Consider the following 13,651-nt stretch of genomic DNA (forward strand, 5'->3'; position numbering starts at 1 on the left):
GTATAAGTTGTATATCTCTTGTATATAGTGATATGGACCATGCTGGTATAAGTTATATATCTCCTGTATATAGTGATATGGACCATGCTGGTATAACCTGGGTATATACTGTATATAATTATATATGTACAGTTGGTATAAGGTATATAGTGATATAGACCATGCCGGTATAACCTGGGTATATACTGTTTATAGTACATATGTACAGCTGGTATAAGTTATATATCTCCTGTATATAGTGATATGGACCGTGCTGGTATAACCTGGGTATATACTGTATATAATTATATATGTACAGCTGGTATAAGTTATAAATCTCCTGTATATAGTGATATGGACCATGCTGGTATAACCTGAGTATATACTGTATATAATTATATATGTACAGCTGGTATAAGTTATATATCTCCTGTATATAGTGATATGGACCATGCTGGTATAACCTGGTATATACTGTGTATAATATATATGTACAGCTGGTATAAGTTATATATCTCCTGTATATAGTGATATGGACCATGCTGGTATAACCTGGGTATATACTGTATATAATTATATATGTACAGCTGGTATAAGTTATATATCTCCTGTATATAGTGATATGGACCATGCTGGTATAACCTGGGTGTATACTGTATATAATTATATATGTACAGCTGGTATAAGTTATATATCTCCTGTATATAGTGATATGGACCATGCTGGTATAACCTGGGTATATACTGTATATAATATATATGTACAGCTGGTATAAGTTATATATCTCCTGTATATAGTGATATGGACCATGCTGGTATAACCTGGGTATATACTGTATATAATTATATATGTACAGCTGGTATAAGTTATATATCTCCTGTATATAGTGATATGGACCATGCTGGTATAACCTGGGTGTATACTGTATATAATTATATATGTACAGCTGGTATAAGTTATATATCTCCTGTATATAGTGATATGGACCATGCTGGTATAACCTGGGTATATACTGTATATAATATATATGTACAGCTGGTATAAGTTATATATCTCCTGTATATAGTGATATGGACCATGCTGGTATAACCTGGGTATATACTGTATATAATATATATGTACAGCTGGTATAAGTTATATATCTCCTGTATATAGTGATATGGACCATGCTGGTATAACCTGGGTATATACTGTATACAATAATACATGCACAGCTGTTATGAGCACATTTTCATGATCCCATAAGGTAGATAAAATCTGCACTAGGCACAGGTTGTGTGTACACTTTGCACTTTGGTCCCAGTTGCAGCACTGGTTTTTGCTCAGCTGGCCAAAGATAGAAGATCTAAATTTTAATGTGGCACTCACCCTGGGAAGAAAATGTCTTTGTTATTTAATCATCCAGATACAAACAGCTAAGACAGGAGGATGCTCCTCTTCCCCCTTAGCCTACGGCTGTTTTGCGAGGCACATGCTATCTCAGGGCCTCATCAGGCCACTGCATGCACCATATCAAGCCACTACATGCACCATATCAAGCCACTGCATGCACCATATCAGGCCACTGCATGCACCATATCAAGCCACTACATGCACCATATCAAGCCACTACATGCACCATATCAAGCCACTGCATGCACCATATCAAGCCACTGCATGCACCATATCAGGCCACTGCATGCACCATATCAGGTCACTACATGCACCATATCAAGCCACTACATGCACCATATCAGGCCACTGCATGCACCATATCAGGCCACCACACGCACCATATCAAGCCACTGCATGCACCATATCAAGCCACTGCATGCACCATATCAGGCCACTGCATGCACCATATCAAGCCACTACATGCACCATATCAAGCCACTGCATGCACCATATCAAGCCACTGCATGCACCATATCAGGCCACCACACGCACCATATCAGGCCACTGCATGCACCATATCAGGCCACCACACGCACCATATCAAGCCACTGCATGCACCATATCAAGCCACTACATGCACCATATCAAGCCACTGCATGCACCATATCAGGCCACTGCATGCACCATATCAGGCCACTACATGCACCATATCAAGCCACTACATGCACCATATCAGGTCACTGCATGCACCATATCAGGCTACTGCATGCACCATATCAGGCCACTACATGCACCATATCAAGCCACTACATGCACCATATCAGGCCACTACATGCACCATATCAAGCCACTGCATGCACCATATCAGGCCACTGCATGTACCATATCAGGCCACTACATGCACCATATCAGGCCACCACACGCACCATATCAGGCCACCACGCACCATATCAGGCCACCACATGCACCATATCAAGCCACTACATGCACCATGTCAAGCCACAGCATGCACCATATCAGGCCACTGCATGCACCATATCAGGCCACTACATGCACCATATCAAGCCACTACATGCACCATATCAAGCCACTGCATGCACCATATCAGGCTACTGCACGCACCATATTCGGCAACTACATGCACCATATCAAGCCACTACATGCACCATATCAAGCCACTGCATGCACCATATCAGGCCACTGCATGCACCATATCAGGCTACTGCACGCACCATATTCGGCAACTACATGCACCATATCAGGCCACTACATGCACCATATCAGACCACCACACGCACCATATCAGGCCACAGCATGCACCATATCAGGCCACTACATGCACCATATCAGGTCACTACATGCACCATATCAGGCCACTACACGCACCATATTAGGCCACTGCATGCACCATATCAGGCCACTACACGCACCATATCAGGCCACTACACGCACCATATCAGGCCACTGCATGCACCATATGAGGCCACTACACGCACCATATCAGGTCACTACGTGCACTATATCAGGCCACTGCATGCACCATATCAGGCCACTACATGCACCATATCAGGTCACTACATGCACCATATCAGGCCACTGCATGTTTTACCTAATAACTTGTATTTTGTGTGCATTGTAGTGTACATATATTATTTTATATTGATTGTTTGTTTGTTTTTTTGTTTTTTTTGGGGGGGGTCATATCAGAAGAAAGTAGATAACAATGACTTGCAGTTTATGGATGGTAACCAAACATTGAGTAATCCTGATGTTTTTAGGTCACACTGAGTAAGCGCACATTAAACATTAACAGTGGAGTCTGGGGCTGAAACTTATGTCAGGTCTTTCTTCCATATCTGACTATATGCAAGATCACTCCTGTGTTTTAAGATGGACTTTACTGGAGGGGAAATATATGAGTCCAGCTTTGACCCCAAAGCATATCTTGCTTCTTTCTGTAGCCTGGGATCTGGAAGAGACGACATTCTAACATTCCGACTTAAAAAATGTTTTGAAACATTTGGACCAGGTAAGTGCATGGCATAGGATCCAGACCGTGCTGGTATAACCTGGTATATACTGTATATAATTATATATGTACACTTGGTATAAGTTATATTTATCTCCCTTATATAGTGATATGGACCATGCTGGTATAACCTGGTATATACTGTATATAATTATATATGTACAGCTGGTATAAGTTATATATCTCCTGTATATAATGATATGGACCATGCTGGTATAGCCTGGGTATATACTGTATATAATGTATATGTACAGCTGGTATAAGTTATTTATCTCCTGTATATAGTGATATGGACCATGCTGGTATAACCTGGGTATATACTGTATATAATATATATGTACAGCTGGTATAAGTTATATATCTCCTGTATATAGTGATATGGACCATGCTGGTATAACCTGGGTATATACTGTATATAATTATATATGTACAGCTGGTATAAGTTATATATCTCCTGTATATAGTGATATGGACCATGCTGGTATAACCTGGGTATATACTGTATATAATATATATGTACAGCTGGTATAAGTTATATATCTCCTGTATATAGTGATATGGACCGTGCTGGTATAACCTGATATATACTGTATATAATTATATATGTACAGCTGGTATAAGTTATATATCTCCTGTATATAGTGATATGGACCATGCTGGTATAACCTGGGTATATACTGTATATAATATATATGTACAGCTGGTATAAGTTATATATCTCCTGTATGTAGTGATATGGACCATGCTGGTATAACCTGGTATATACTGTATAGAATATATATGTACAGCTGATATAAGTTATATATCTCCTGTATATAGTGATAAGGACCATGCTGGTATAATCTGGGTATATACTGTATATAATTATATCTGTACAGCTGGTATAAGTTATATATCTCCTGTATATAGTGATATGGACCATGCTGGTATAACCTGATATATACTGTATATAATTATATATGTGCAGCTGGTATAAGTTATATATCTCCTCTATATAGAGATATGGACCATGCTGGTATAACCTGGGTATATACTGTATAGAATAATACATGCACAGCTGGTATGAGTTAAACATTTCCATCATCCCATAAGGTAGATAAAATCGGCACTAGGCACAGGTTGTGTGTACACTTTACACTTCCCAGTTGCAGCACTGTTTTTTTCTCAGCTGTCCGAAGACAGAAGATCTCGATATTAAAGCGGCACTCACCCTGGGAATAAAATGTCTTTGTTATTTAATCATCCAGATACAAACAGCTAAGAAAGGAGGATGTTCCTCTTCCCCCATAGCCTACGGCTGTTTTGCGAGGCACGTGCTATCTCAGGGCCTCATGGAAAAATGGGTCTGTTGCTGTCTTATATGTAAAATATAATTCTCTATACTGCTCCTTCCTCCCATGAGAGCTTAAAGGGGTACTCCCGTGCCCCAGCAGTGGCCGTGATCGCGACATCATGGCCACACACCCTCGTGATGTCACGCCATGCCCCCTCCATTGATGGCTATAGGAGGGGGCATGACGGTTGTCACGCCCCCTCCCATAGACATCAATGGAAGGAGCATGGCATGACATCACGAGGGAGCATGGCCATGACGTTGTGACCTTGGCCACTGCTCAAAGCCTTCTGAACCGGATGTTCAGAAGGCTGGGACACGGGAGTACCCCTTTAAGAAGACACGTGCCCCTCGAAACGTCCATAGGCATAGGGGGAAAAGGTGCATCCTCCAGTCTGAACTGCTTGTGGATGATTCAATAAAGGACATTTTCCCAGGGTGAGTGCCGCTTTGACTTTCTCCTCTGTGAATTAGAAGTAAAAAAAATTATTATCAGACTTGTGTGACGTCCATTACCCAATATATTACTGTCTTTCCTTCAGGAGGCCTCACAGGAAATGTTTTGGTTGATATTGGGACTGGACCGTCGATATATCATCTCCTCTCTGCCTGTGAATCTTTTCCTCATATCATTGCGACCGACTTCACAGAGAGCAATAGGCAGGAGCTGGAGAGATGGTTGAGAAGGGAACCGGGAACCTTCGACTGGTCAGGGATTGTGAAGACCGTCTGTGATCTGGAAGGTGACAGGTAGATAACAAACCTACATGACTTCACACTAATATATACCAAGTCTATAATAATAATTATAATAATAATAATAATAATATGAATACTTTTTAAATAGTTGTAGAAAAAATACATGCACAGGATTGCTAGCAGTTTTAGAGCTATTGGAGAATCTCATGATTTATGGTTTGAAAGAAAGACAAGAGTTCATCAAGTTCAACCTAAAACCCTACGATACAGTGAATTTGCAGTCATAAGGTTCTGGACCAAAACAAAATCAATGAAGTTGTTCTCCCGACCCCCTCGCCCATGTTTGCTGATGTAGATGTCCATGCATAAAGGGGGTCTTGGGCAGGTTCACATAACCCATAGGGAAGAAGGAAGGGACAACCGGACTCAAGACTTCTTTCTTCAAAGGTCCAAGGAAGCGGCCTTGGAAGCCTCTCTGGTGTACACACATGGGTTGGAGAATCTATAACATAGACCAAGGTCATAGAATTAAAGGGGTACTCTGCTGCTAGACATCTTATCTCCTATTTAAAGGATAGGGGATAAGATGTCTGACCAGGGAGGTCTGGCTGCTGAGACCCCCACAATCTCTGTGCACCTGGACGCTCAGTGTTCTGAACGCTGGGTTTGTCATGCCAGGTCCCCTTCATTCATGTCCATGGGTGGGGGCGTGACACCTGTCATGCCCCCTCCCATATACATGAATGGAGGGGGCGTGGTGTGATGTCACAACCATGGGCCCCCAAACCCAGCATTCTGAACATAATATTCAGAATTCCAGCTGTCTGCATGGAGATTGCGCAGGGGTGGGGGGGGATGTCCCAGCAGCCAGACCCTCGCGAACAGACAGGATAGGAGATAATGTATCTAACAGCGGAGTACACCTTTAATGATCTGAGGCAAACTTCCTTATGTCTTTGAAGCTCGAGGAGCTCTCTATCTAGGTCCATCCATTAACAACCCCCCCCCCCATTTTATTAGATATTTCAAGTTGAGGAGATCCACATAAAGGATCATTGGCCTCATAATGTAGAATAGTATCTGGTAATAAAATATTAAGATCTGACCTCACAGCTGTTTTCAGGCTTCTCTATTTTTTCTTTAAGCAGAGACAACTGGGTGGAAAAAGAGAACAAGTTACGATCCAGAATCCAGAAAGTTCTGAAGTGTGACGTAACGAAGGGTAATCCACTAGATCCCACAGTGATCCCCCCTGTGGATTGTCTGACCACGGCTTTGTGCTTGGAGACTGCCGGCAGAGATATTGATGCTTATCGCTGCTCCCTGAGGAACATAACAACCCTGCTGAAACCTGGAGGACATCTGGTTCTGATCGGTGTCCTTGGAGACTCTTTCTATAAGGTGGGAGACAAAACTTTCTTCTGTCTGCCATTGGATGAAGAGACGGTGAGGAACGCTGTCATAGATGCGGGGTACAGTATTCAGGACATGGAAGTCTATTACATCCCCGATAAGACCACATGTGCCCACATTACAGACACATACGCCAATGTTTTTATTGTGGCACAGAAAAACCTCGATATACCATGAGAAAGAGGATGACTATGATACATAATGCACGGAAAAAGATAATATTAATAATAATAACATCAACAATAACAAAAATAATTATAACATAAAGAAATTAATACATTAAAACTGAAGTCAACAAATAATTGTAGCTTTGTCTTAGGAGGACACACCTTCCATTGATATGTATAGAAACAATGACAAGTATTTAGCATCTGGAATGATTATATAGTGGGAAAAAAATGAGTATATTCTGTGATCTTTTCTTTATACACTGTGTTGTCGTGTGCTCCTGTACTGTCAGAGCACCTGTTGAATGGTCTGATAGGCTGGGGAATTCTGAACACCACCAAGCCATTTCAGAATAACTGGGAAGCAAATTCCTTGGGATGGAGGACGAAGTGTGAGCAAAGGCCCAGGAAGAGTATGATAGTGAGTACAGCCCTGGAGCATAAAACAGGATATAACTCAGGATCAGCACGGGATAAGTAATGTAATGTATGTACACAGTGACCTCACCAGCAGAATAGTGAGTACAGCTCTGGAGTATAATACAGGATATAACTCAGGATCAGTACAGGATAAGTAATGTAATGTATGTATACAGTGACCTCACCAGCAGAATAGTGAGTACAGCCCTGGAGTATAATACAGGATATAACTCAGGATCAGTACAGGGTAAGTAATGTAATGTATGTACACAGTGATCTCACCAGCAGAATAGTGAGTACAGCCCTGGAGTATAATACAGGATATAACTCAGGATCAGTACAGGATAAGTAATGTAATGTATGTATACAGTGACCTCACCAGCAGAATAGTGAGTACAGCCCTGGAGTATAATACAGGATATAACTCAGGATCAGTACAGGGTAAGTAATGTAATGTATGTACACAGTGATCTCACCAGCAGAATAGTGAGTACAGCCCTGGAGTATAATACAGGATATAACTCAGGATCAGTACAGGATAAGTAATGTAATGTATGTATACAGTGACCTCACCAGCAGAATAGTGAGTACAGCTCTGGAGTCTGGCCACTAGAGGGAGCATCTTCCTGTGAGTCTGCTGAGTGTGGAGGAAGTCGTTTGCTGGATTGTTTGGTGTGTGTGCGCTCTGAGCTCTGCCGTGTCATCTGTGCCGGACAGCGTTCTTCCTTCCCCAGAGGGAGAGCGTGTGTTCAGGCATGAGCGAGGAGAGGAGAACCCCAACACCTGCCCCCCGAATCAGGTCCGCGGGGGGCAGGGGGAGCCAGCGACCAGGTGTGGAGGGACCAGCGTCAGGAAGTGCATCAGAGGTCTCCGGGTTGAGGCGCTCTGCCAGGAGGTGCAGCGATGCATCTCCAGCCACCCCTGAACCCGTAGAGACAAAGAGCAGCCGCAAGGCTGGCCCTGCAAGTTGTGGGACTACAAGTGCAAGAAGTTCCGGAAGCACAGGTACTGTGACAACAAGGCCTGACAATGTGGACTGTGATACTCCTCCTGGAGCAAAGCTAAATGCCCACGGATGTGTGGAGGAGGATTGGGGGATGCCTAGGGCCCGGGAGTCTGGAGTCCCCCATAACTCTCGTGTGGCAGAACACATCCGTGGATATGAGGAAGCAAGGGGCAGCTTGTATAGGCTCCAGGAGGAGGTACGGGAAGCAAAAGCCCTGATGGAAACTGCGGCGAAACGACAGAAAGCTGAGCTGTCAGCCCGGATTAAACAGCTGAAAAATGAAATAAGGATACTGGAGAAGAAGAGAACTTTTATTTTAGAGAACAGCGGGCCATTTAGGGAAAAACTTTTAAATGAAGACCGCTTTCATACAATGGAGAGAGAGAAGCAGAGACGGCTGAGGGGGCTTCAGCCACGGGTGGAGGAGGAAGGAGACGCTGCGGAGGCCGATAATGTTGAGCCAAATCCACCCGGGGGTCTGCAACATCTCACCCCATACAGTGGGCTCCCTGCAGGGCAAGTGGCGATGTCATCTGGCCGTGGCTCTGGCGGTTCGGGGGATGAGAGCAGCACCAGTCACCAGGGAGGGGCGCTGATGGCCCAGATCCAGCTCCTGGAGTCCCCAGGTCGCCTCCAGGACTTCACGTTTGGGGATGAGTTACCAGAGGAGGCACCTGGGGGAAGGAAAAAGAAGCTAAAGAAGACCAAGCTCCAGGAGCAGGTAACATTTGTATATACCCCCCTCCCTGAGCCCCCCGGACTGGCCGCAGGGTCAGCTCACTGTGTGAACCCCATTTCTCAGCCCAGCCTGAGTTCTACTGTGGACTCAGTGCAGGAGAGTGGGGAGAGTATGGAGTCTAGTGTGGCGGTGAGCTCCATCGCTGTTTGTAGTAACAGTGGTGGAGCAGACAATGTATCGGCTGTGAGGTCGGACAGTGATATTTGCCCAGCGATGGGCATGGATGGCTCTGGCACATTGGGCTGCTCCCTAACGGGAGGGGGGGGCGGCTTTGTGCCAGAGTCAGCTGCGGGAGCTCCGGTGGCTCTGAGCGTTGGCACTGCTGTTCCTTTGGAGCAGCGGTGTCATCGTGAAAGAGCTGCTGGGGCCAAGATGTCTTCGCCTCCCAGAAAGACTGGACTAAAACCTTTATTTTGTATTGGCGCCGCTTATCCAGAACAGCGGCGCCCAGGAGCAGAAAACTCCAGTACTGATGAGGCGGAGGGTACCAGTAAAAACAGGGCTGGGGCCACTAATAAACAGGCTAGGCAGGCTTCCCGGTCCTTGTATAAAGGACCGGTGACCTGTCCTGTGGTGGTGGCTCCAGCTCTGGTACCCAGTGATGCTGATGGTACACTATCTGCACCAGAACGCACCGGTCCAGCCAGTATGAATGAGGAGGTTAATGTTGGAGTGAATTGTAGTATGGGCTGTAGCACGGGTGGAGGTATGGGGGGCACATCAGCTAAAACAGGCAATAATGGTGTGAGTATGGATTATGTGGAGGAGGGTGGTGAAGGGGCACAGATTAGTGGTGGGGATGTAGGGCCTGGTCCAGTTGCACCCCCAGCGGTGGCAGCACCGGTACGCAGCTACGCAAATGTCACCGCTGGGGGGAGGGGGGCACCTTCCTCGTCTTCTGGCTCTGGGGGGGGCAATTTGCAGCAGCGTCTCCTGGGGGCCTTAAGGAGAGGGGAGAGATCAATCAATGTAGAGGGTAGGGAGGTTGATCTATCCTTTTGGATAGAAAGACATGGTCTTTCAGCCTTCCGAGAGGAAAGAGGGGGGGATACTGTGTGGTCCCTCCCAACAGCCGGGCCAGGTGGTCTCCGAAGGAATGTGGTCCGGCTGAGGTGGAGAGGCAGTGATACATGTCCTCCAAGATCTAAAGTTGTTGAGCTTCTGCTGAAGTTGGGCTTTAAGGCAGCTGACATCTACGCCTTAATACATCCTTATGGTACCCCAGAGTTCGATATCAGCTTTGTTCGGCCAGAGGGGCTTGAGCTCTTCTGGTCGAATTATGAGCTGGTAAAGAATGAGCCCGGCTGGCGAGACTTTGCCATTCAGGCGGTGTCTCGCCAAAACAATGTCAAGAAGGTGACCGTTTTAACCCGTAACGAATCACTTTCTTGTATTGACATCATGACGTGGCTAGGTCGGTATGGAGAGGTGGTGGAGGTCCCAAAAAAGAACAGGGATGAATATGGCATCTGGTCAGGGGCCTGGACGTTTATGGTCAAGCTTAAGCTTTCAGGAAACACCGTTACCCATATACCATCTGCGACCTTCCTCGGAAGGGATCGTATCCAGATCTTCTACCAGGGTCAGCCGAAGCTCTGTCACAGATGTGGTGACCCCACACATTTTAGTGCCAATTGCACTGTGCAGAAGTGCACTCTGTGTGGGGAAATAGGCCATCTCGCTGCATCTTGTGCAGAGATTAGGTGTCACCTGTGTGGTGACTTAGGTCACCCATTCAGTCGCTGCCCTCGTTCCTTTGTCAACGCGGTTGTTGCCCCAGTGGGGGTAAGCCATGAGGTGAACTCTGCTTGGGGGATGGCTGGCGGGGATGAAGGGGTGCAGGGGCCAGGGAAGAAAAGTAAGCAGAAGACGCCTGCCCAACTGAGGCGTCTCAAGAAGCGTCAAAGGGATAGGGAGATTTGGGAGTCACAGGAGCATCAGCCAGCTGAGGTGGCTTCTGATCCTGTCCCTGCGACCAGTGTTACTGCTGAGGCCCTGGGGGATAGTGAACTGGATGAGGAGACTGGAAGGATCCACAAAGAGGAGGATACTGTCTCCTCGCTGTCCTCCCATGGTGGGAGCGCAGATGAGGACAGAGGGAGATGGGCAGAAACAAAGCGGGGTACTCGGAGGAATAAGAAAAAGGGAGATTTAAAATCTTCTCCCACCCGCCAGATGCCAAAGGAAGGTACAACTGACCCCCCTCTGATTGGTCTCTCCAACCGGTTCCGAGCCCTCCGCGACATTTCCTCTTCGGAGGAGGAGGCTGGGGGTGAGGTTCCGGATGTTGCGGTGGGGCCCACAGGGGACCCTGAGTCCTCTCTCCCTGGGGAACCTATGTCTTCAGGGGGGGGGACTGGCTCAGAGTCAGGGGACGAGGAAAATGTAAATAAAGGGAAAATGGACACATCCATCTCACTAAAAAGGGGTAAACCATCATCTGATGAGGAGGGTGGTGGGGTGGATGGGAAGGATGGTGGGAAAAAGAAAGCTGTCTAACTCAATCACCCTTGATGGCGGCACCCTCTCCGTTGACTCTGGCATCCATTAATGTTGCCAGCATAAAGTCAGATACGGCTCGATTTGCGGCCTATGATTTTTTTGCCCATATTAATGCTGATATTTTATTTTTGCAAGAGACCAGGCTAACAGATATGTCATCTATCTACAAGGCTAAAAGAGAGTGGAGGAATGGGCCCTCCTACTGGTCTCTTGGGGCCGAGCCGTATAGCGGAGTGGCGGTCCTTTTTACCGCAGCGGTAGAATGCCGACGGGTTATCGAGTTAGAAATGGGGAGGTGCCTGATCTTAGATGTCCTCATGAAGGGACAAGAACTTCGCCTTATTAACATCTACGGCCCACAGTCTAAGTGGGACCGGAAGTGTCTCTTTATGAGGATCAAGCCCTATCTTTTTACAAGTCGGCAGGTGGTCTTTGGAGGGGACTTTAATGCTGTCACGAGGCCCCAAGACAGGGGAGGTGCCAGAGACAAGCTGACTTATGATAGCGTCGCCCTAAATAGCATAGCGAGTGAGGCTCGCCTGGTGGATGTCCACATCCGGCACACCCCAGGCCACGCGGGATTCACCTATCATAGGGGTAGTTGTAGGTCTAGGATAGATAGGTTTTATTTAAAGGAGGAGGCCGTCTCTTCAGCAGTGTCTGTTGTTGAGGTGGAGTTCTCCGATCACTGTTTAATTTTGTTTTCTCTGAATGTTACAGAGACCCCCCGGATGGGCAGAGGCTATTGGAAGCTGAATTCGCCTCTCTTGGAAGAAGCGGAGATAAGACAGTCCTTTGAGGATTTTCTTCAGAGCCAGGTACCATTGCTGGGCCTTTGTAGCAGTAAGTCAGAGTGGTGGGAGATCTTCAAAAAAAGGGTTGCGAGATTCTTCCGCCAGCTCTCAGGCCTCAGAAGCCTAAACAGGTACCGTTTGTACCAGGGCCTGAGGAAGAAACTTGAGCACCTTGTCTCGACTGGAGGTAGTCGTGATGATATCTCCAGAGTGAAATCCTTGCTGATGAGGTGTCAGTACGATAGGCACGCATCTTTGGTTTTTGAGAGGGATTACGGGAAGTACCGCTCGCCCGACCCTTACAGAAACTGCAAGATGTCAGTGAATAGTAAGGTAGTCTCAGGACTGATTGATAGTACGGGATCCTTGAAAAGGTCCAGATCAGGGATCTTGGAGGTCATCAGATCCTTTTACTCGCACCTCTTGGGAAGGAAGGATCTAGATCGGGATAAGGTGTCAGCTTTCTTGGCTGAAACCATCCCTGAACTAGGAGTAGACCCCTCTCTTGACGTTTTGACAGAGATGATCCGGGAAGAGGAAGTCAGGATGGCTATTGATGGGCTTGCCCTCAAGAAGTCACCCGGTCCAGATGGCTTAACATCTGAGTTCTATAAGACCTTTAAGGACACTTTGGTTCCCCTGTTGACCGAGGTATTTAATGAGTGTCTATCCTCGGGCACTCTGCCAAAGTCAATGAGGAGGTCAGCGCTGATCATCCTGTCAAAGGGTAAAGACCCGTTCCACATTGAGAATTGGCGTCCCATAGCGCTTCTCAATGTGGACCGAAAGATTCTGGCAAAAGTGCTGTTTAACCGGCTGGTGGAGTTTGCACCTCGGCTCCTTTCGGGGGCTCAGCATTGCTCTGTTCCGGGCCGCAGTACATTTAGTGCTGTGCTCAGTGTCCCAGAGGCTGTGGAGCAGGGTAGGGCTGGCCACTGGAAGGGGTACTTGCTGTCCTTGGATCAGGCAAAAGCGTTTGATCGGGTTAACCATGAGTACCTCTGGTCTGTTCTTCTGAGATATGGCCTGCCGGGGGGGTTTGTTGATTGGCTTAAGACCTTGTACGCAGGGGCAGAGAGTTTCCCGCTTGTGAATGGTTGGATTGGCTGCTCTTTTGAGGTTGGGTCTGGTGTCCGTCAGGGTTGTCCTTTGAGCCCGTTGCTGTACGTGTTTGCAATTGATCCTTTCCTTAGGAG

General features: G+C 46.5%; 1 protein-coding gene across 2 annotated transcripts; it reads left to right on the forward strand.

Annotated features, from left to right (window-relative positions):
• The first annotated feature begins 3,209 nt into the window (after positions 1-3,209).
• Positions 3,210-7,551, forward strand: LOC130293768 (indolethylamine N-methyltransferase-like). Of its 2 annotated transcripts, none has more exons than XM_056542843.1 (3): positions 3,210-3,382; positions 5,258-5,465; positions 6,563-7,551. In XM_056542843.1, exons 1-3 carry the CDS (start codon positions 3,244-3,246, stop codon positions 7,002-7,004), a joined length of 789 nt encoding a protein of 262 aa, XP_056398818.1. In that variant the 5' UTR covers positions 3,210-3,243; the 3' UTR covers positions 7,005-7,551. The 2 variants fall into 2 exon arrangements, with proteins under 2 accessions (XP_056398818.1, XP_056398816.1); XM_056542841.1 differs by having other exon boundaries at positions 6,560-7,546.
• The last annotated feature ends 6,100 nt before the right edge of the window (positions 7,552-13,651 follow it).

This window comes from Hyla sarda, chromosome 10, assembly GCF_029499605.1.
Source record: "Hyla sarda isolate aHylSar1 chromosome 10, aHylSar1.hap1, whole genome shotgun sequence".
Classification (NCBI taxonomy): Eukaryota; Metazoa; Chordata; class Amphibia; order Anura; family Hylidae; genus Hyla; species Hyla sarda.